The 6,914-nt window shown below is 43.1% G+C and overlaps 1 protein-coding gene across 1 annotated transcript; it reads left to right on the top strand.

Annotated features, from left to right (window-relative positions):
• The first annotated feature begins 470 nt into the window (after positions 1-470).
• On the top strand, positions 471-6,150 carry LOC135816940 (uncharacterized). The gene is made up of 4 exons (XM_065330045.1): positions 471-735; positions 2,871-3,155; positions 5,049-5,318; positions 5,939-6,150. The coding sequence occupies exons 1-4, from the start codon at positions 471-473 to the stop codon at positions 6,148-6,150; spliced, it is 1,032 nt and encodes a 343-aa protein (XP_065186117.1).
• Positions 6,151-6,914: the final 764 nt, after the last annotated feature.

Genomic DNA, 6,914 nt, shown 5'->3' with positions numbered 1-6,914 from the left:
TAACTGGATACTATATGCAGTCAGAAAGTGCAATAACTAGGCACAAAACTGACAGAGTACTGAGACATTCGACGTCCTGACACCTAGCTTCAACACATCTCCGTAGCGCTAACCAACAGCCTTCCAACTTGGAAGGTTCAAGGTTATGGAAAGACCAAAGAGGAGAAGGCAAGCGGAACGAAAACGAGCAAAAGCTACAGTCCCAACGGAACAAAGAATGTCGATTATGCGGTCGAGTCCACCAACTAAACCGGATTGTAATCAGTCAGACGTGCACTATCTAGCACTATACTGACAATGAGTACTGATACATTCCCCGGCATGAAAGTCAACTTGAGCACTGCTTGATAGCGCAAACCAACCTCGGCATCATGGTCAAAATCACGCACCCAAAACAAAAGATAGAACTATATTGGTCAGCGAAAGGAGAAGAAATCACGGTGTGTTACTTTAACGTCAATTGCCTATCCATGTCCATTATCCTGTGTGCATTTGTCAACAACTTAGATAGGGACCTGTGCCAAGATCCGACGTACTGCGCAATGGACAACTATCCGCTGGGGTCCACGGACTGCAAGAGCAGCATTACCAGGAACTTTTTTACTACCAGAGCTACTTTCAGCTGTACCTGCTCGCCAGGCGACGCGGGCGCTCCTTGCAGGGAGGTGCGAGACTGCATGGAGAGTCCAGCAACACCCGTTCCGGAGAGGGACTGCAACCCACGTCATATCACGGGTAAGTTTTTTATAGGTATCTACAAGCCTCATTAACGGGCAAAAATTAACACAACGGATTAAAATGCAATAAAACAAACACTGGAGAAGAAATCAGAAAATGCATGTGTAAAATATAGATTTTTCAAACCCAAACCAAAAAACCTTCAACATAAAATGAAGGCTTTTATCTTTGGATTTTCGCTGTAGAGTGGTTTCACGTCTATCACGTTACCATGCAGGACAGCTACAGTGCTGGCAACTGAAATCCGATCCTCTGGGCAGTGCGTTCTCTTTCTAGCGGCCTCTATTTCGTAGTGTTACAATCCCATGCCGCGTCTTTGCGATGTTAGCGCACCGCTCAGGGGGTCGGATTTCAATTGCCAGCGCTGTATGTTGTTTTATTCAGGAAAATAATTATTCCCGTAGCTATGCAGAAGACGTTACTTCAGTAACGTCTGGCGCTAGCCAGGGTCCACACAGCTTTAATTTGGTATTTGTGTGTTTGTTTGTTTGTGTGTTTGTGTCACGCCTGGAGCTATCCCGTATCTGTCCCGTATCTGTCCCGTATCTGTGACTACAAAGGCTCTACAGGATTGTACATACCAGCTGGCCACAATAGTTGCTGGCTCTCGTATCTGTCCCGTACGGTACCGAATAGGTGATAGGATGCGTGAGCAAAAACATACTTTGGAAGAGAGATCCCGTCGTCTCCAAACTAAGCGTGAACGGGCGATTCAGTGCCGGTCACAGGAAACGTCGGAAGAGAGATCCCGTCGACTCCAGAGCGCCCGTGATTGGCAGAGTCAGCGCCAGTCCCAGGAAACGTCAGGACAGACATCCCGTCGACTCCAAAATAGTAATTTTTCTCTAATTTCGTCCACTTTTGGTTTGCTCCTTCTTTTCTTTTTCAAAACTCCAATCGGCCAAAGTGTAATGACGGTGAAAAGTTTCGTTTCGAGATCGGCCGAAGTTTCTCCTCATCCAAAATTTGTTGATTTACATTCTAAGGAGATAAAAAGAAAAGAAGGAGCAAACCAAAAGTGGATGAAATTAGAGAAAAATAACAATCCGCAGTAAATTCTGCAAATACTTTTGCCTAACTCATATTCAAACTTATTGAAACGTTTTTGCAATACAATGATGTGGCCAATCAACGGAAAAACACATTTCCATCAGTTCTATTATTAGCAGGATAATGGTGAGTCAAAATTTGTAGCAATTAGCACAGAACTGCCTGATGTTATACTGATATTCAACGACCTGATGCTCAGCAGGGTCACGTCTCGAATGCGTTAACCAGCAGCCTTCCAACTTGCAAGGCTCGAACATTAGAAACACCGTAGGAAAGGGGACGGCGAGCGCACTCAAGACGAAAACAAGCTAACCTTCACAGTGAACTAAGAATGTTAGCTATGACCATATCTTAAGAATGTTAGCTATGACCATATCTTAAGAATGGTAGCTATGACCATATCTTAAGAATGTTAGCTATGACCATATCTTAAGAATGTTAGCTATGACCATATCTTAAGAATGTTAGCTATGACCATATCTTAAGAATGTTAGCTATGACCATATCTTAAGAATGTTAGCTATGACCATATCTTAAGAATGTTAGCTATGACCATATCTTAAGAATGTTAGCTATGACCATATCTTAAGAATGTTAGCTATGACCATATCTTAAGAATGTTAGCTATGACCATATCTTAAGAATGTTAGCTATGACCATATCTTAAGAATGTTAGCTATGACCATATCTTAAGAATGTTAGCTATGACCATATCTTAAGAATGTTAGCTATGACCATATCTTAAGAATGTTAGCTATGACCATATCTTAAGAATGTTAGCTATGACCATATCTTAAGAATGTTAGCTATGACCATATCTTGCTTAAAATCGTTAGTGTTTTGACAAAACTGATAACTTTTAAAATTACTTGAACTCGGTTGGTGAGCCTTTGTAGTTATGATGAAGAAAGGAAAAGGACAAAATGTTACGAGTTATGACAAACTGTCCACAACGTAACCAGATCTTATACAGTCTGCGAGTGCGACAGAATGGCACAAAATTGCTTGCCACGAGATGATGATGCAATAAATAAATAAATAAATAATTCGATTTTCTTTTCCCGTCCTTCTATGCACTGTAGTTCTTAGGATGACAATACCGCATAACAACATCATCAACGGCTCCACCATCAATGTCACTTGTTCCAGCGACATCCCATTCACAGAACAGGTCAATTGGACCGTCCTACCAGCTCATCCCATGGAGGCCTTGTCGTTCTCTGGACCAATGGGCACCACGCTCACCATCTCTCCGATCACGGCTGACGTCGACAGAGACGTAGATGTTCGCCCCGTGTCTGTGGAGTGCAGGGCTAACGTTACGGGCAGATTAGGTCCAGGACTTGGCAATGCTACGCTCCCTATTTGTAAGTACAGTCTATTCCCGACAGTGGCTGTAGCTTAAGTGTATAGTGTCCCATCCTCAGGGTCGTCACAATGCCTTTCGAGGCCAAGGGGGTGCTCCCTGCGGAAAAGTCTCAAAAATCCAATCCTACCGCCATCGCGTCCGGACATTTTATTACTCCGATTGCTATCCCCGTTTGAAATAATGGATGCCTATATTTCTCGTGTTCAAGCACCCCAAGTAGTGTAAGGTTTAAAGCTTCACTGATGTCGATTGAGTAACAGAAACGAGAATAGGTTTAGTTCAGAGTAGAGCCTGCACGCTCTCTTCCATTAACACTGCAATAGTTCAACTCATTTCACAATAATCATTCCAACGTTTCGGCAAATTGACTTCATCAGGTTCACAAGAGAATAGTTATACTGACGTTGCGTGTTGATAGCATAGCCTGACACTCCCAGTCTCAACAAACTAGCCTTGTGCCTTTCTTGTCTCGTCCACAATGTAGTTAGGCTGATATTGGGAAACGTAAATCGTCGTGTTGAGCACTCTCCCTAAGTTGCTCTAGTGTTGCTGCATTACGCATCCTTCGCTATGTGCGTCTAGGTGGCTATGAAGTCGAGACCCCAGGTCGGCGGAGCTCCCTAAACCTCACCACCACTGCCATGATTCAGGTTGTGCGTGCTTCTCCTAGCTGCATCTCATGTTTGGCATTTAAGTGGTCATTGTAAAAAATAAAAAAATATAAAAAGTTTCGTAGCTTAGTTTACCGTCATTCCATGTTGACTTTTTTCGTACGTTCCCAGTATATTGGGGTTCTTTTGGACTCCAGGAACATTTTGCGTAGCATTCTTGCAAACTCTCCATTTTATGGATTTTTTTGGCCTGTTTTACCTTCCCATACACCAATGCTTTGACCGAATTGCATTTGTTGACAGCTCTGAAGTTTGAGAAGAGTGTGTTGCTCGCTACATGGGAGCTCGCGGTTTTCCTGCCGACTTGAATTCTCACTTGACTGACTCGCGACTGACTCACGACTGCCATCCAGAGCACACGAAAAAGTCCATCGAACCGTCCGCACTAAGCTCTGAAGTTTGTCGGGATTATTTGCAAGTTTGCAAAAAAAACACTCAAAACGTTCCTGGGGTCCAAGAGGACCCCAAATATACTGGGAACTTAGGAAAAAGGTCAACATGGAGTGAGGGATTATGGTTGCAGAAGAACATTGTCTTGTAGGGCCTCTTACTTAAGTGGATGTCATCCATGTATTCGGTAACCATGGAGATACCAAAACTATCGCAATTGTTGCATTTCCCTGTGTTCTATATTACTGGGGTCCATTTGTACCCCGCCCGCATTTTCCGTTAAATCCATCATGAACCTCTAACCCAGATTATTTATTTGAGCACGAGCGGACTGTCTCAGCTGTGCATGACGTTGGCGGATGTACATGTATGTCGAGGATCAAACTTGCAAGACCATCAGACAAAACAGTCGAGCCACAATTACAGGACGCACAGCCACATAGATGGTCTACCACTAAAGATTCGATTGGACGGGAAGGTATATGAACATGAATTGTGAGGAATCGAACGCCCCAGTACTACACTACACTAGTATAGTATTTCGATCAAGACATGGTCGTCGTGTGAAACTGCTGCTTGTTACTGTTTTCTTGTTACTGTTGCTTGTTACTGCTGCTTATTTTCCATCTAAATTGTCGCTACGCACACAGAGAAAAGGAAAGAGAGGATTTGTTCAGATTTGTTTTCTTGTTACATTCATCAGTGAATCTACGTAACAATGGACTGGGGAGTACTTGAAACTAGTTGAGGAAATTTAGGAAATGCTTATAGTGCAATTAGTCGTCCTTATAGCTATACTAATTATTTTTATTCTTGCTCTTTTTTCACAGTGTACGACGTTTGTGCTGATGCTGATGTGTGTCAACGAGTATTCTTGCATCCACCAGGCTCATCCGACTGCGTTTTTCCAACGTCTGGTACTCCGTTCTGCCAGTGTCGCCAGAACTCTGCCGGTAGAGGCTGCAGGATTGTGGATGGCTGCAGGGGTAATATTAGCTTCGCTGACGCATCGCGTTCCTCCTTACTCTTCTCATCGACCCTTTCGTCAGTAAAGGCTCTGGAGTGCATATTTGGAATGGGATGCAGCCTAAACGAAACTGGTTGGTATATTGTACAGTTTTATGAATCTCTCTCCCCGAGTGAACGAACAATATGTGTTATACATATACACAGTACGTTCTACAGCAACACACGTCATTACGATGACAACACCACCAACTTTTACACCACCACCATTTACACCACCACCAACAACACCACCACCACCACCACCACCACCACCACCACCACCACCACCACCACCACCACCACCACCACCACCACCACCACCACCACCACCACCACCACCACCACCACCACCACCACCACCACCACCACCACCACCACCACCACCACCACCACCACCACCAGCAGCACCACTACAGCCATGAATTTGTCTCCAACTCTTTCGTAAACTAACATTTCAGCATGACGATTGTTTCCTCACCTCACCCTCCTTAGCGTTTTCCTATCACAGCTTATTATGCAATTATTGTTTTTGTTTTTTTAAATAATATAAGCTTTCAATGTGTTGCTTGTACACGTGTATCCAAATGTAGCTATGGGCCACTCCATGCATTTCATGTTTTATCGGTTGCGTAGACAATCAACTGTCACCATCACTCGTATTGATATTGCTCTCTCTCTCTCTCTTCCTTTCTTTGTTCTTTTTCCTGTGCAGACCTAGTGTTCCAATGTACTGAATCGACCAGTAACACTGTCGCGCCCAACCTCACTGTCGCGCCCAACCTCACTGTCGTGCCCAGCCGCACTTCGTTGCCAGCAGGAGTGTTCCAATGTAGTGGGTCGGCCAGTAACGCTGTCGTGGTCAGCTTCAGCTCGTTGCTAATAGTGATGTTTGGCATGGTGGGCAGCAGACGACTCCTCATCTAATGCGCATCTACCCCAATTTCTCACGGTGTAAAACTTGTACTCGCCTACATTTGCAACTGACGAATCCTCACATACAACAGCATCCCTTTAGATTAGGGTTAGTTTAGGAAGCATCCCCTTTGCTTTCTTTTTTAGGGAAAAATTAGAGAAAGCCAATAAATTGTGTACTAGCACTACATGTACATGTATATGTATATAACGGGGATTAATTTTGCACTACACATTGTCCAATGCCCTTGTTCTACATGTACATATACATGTACCGGTAATTGCCTCAATTCCATTGGTTCCTGGTTCGATTTTAAGCCTAAAATGACCTGGAAGTGTACCTTTACTCTTTAGTTCAACAAAAGATTACTCGATTGTACTTGGTCCACATTACAATGTCACTATTATACATAAATATGTACATGTAAAAGAGGCCTAAAAAACAAAACAAAGAAAAAACAAAAAAACAAAAAAAACAAAAACAAAAAACAAAACATGTACATGTACATGCTTGTATTCTTTTGTTTTACTGCTGTGATTGGCTTTCACCCTTGTCTCAGTTTTACTAGCCGTCATCATGATGTGCCATGAGATAATGATATAAATACAAAAATAATGCAAACTAACTACAAATACAGACCATGGTTGTTTCCTTTTCAAATACATTTGACGATAATGCAGTCACTTCAACTTTGCTTTGTGGGTATACTTGCAAGTACATTGTATAAACCAGTACCGATCCAGATTTACTCATGACTGTTTCTAATGATCGCTAA

The sequence above is a fragment of the Sycon ciliatum genome, chromosome 5, assembly GCF_964019385.1.
Source record: "Sycon ciliatum chromosome 5, ocSycCili1.1, whole genome shotgun sequence".
Classification (NCBI taxonomy): Eukaryota; Metazoa; Porifera; class Calcarea; order Leucosolenida; family Sycettidae; genus Sycon; species Sycon ciliatum.
Note: the sequence above shows the minus strand (reverse complement) of the source record. Positions and strands in the feature narration are given on the sequence as shown.

Excerpts from the sequence above, each read along its gene's own strand:
- LOC135816940 (XM_065330045.1), top strand. The coding sequence starts at position 471 with ATGTCCATTATCCTGTGTGCATTTGTCAACAACTTAGATAGGGACCTG. Across the intron at positions 736-2,870 it reads CAACCCACGTCATATCACGG|TTCTTAGGATGACAATACCG; the intron begins GTAAGTTTTTTA and ends TATGCACTGTAG. Across the intron at positions 5,319-5,938 it reads ATGCAGCCTAAACGAAACTG|ACCTAGTGTTCCAATGTACT; the intron begins GTTGGTATATTG and ends TTTCCTGTGCAG.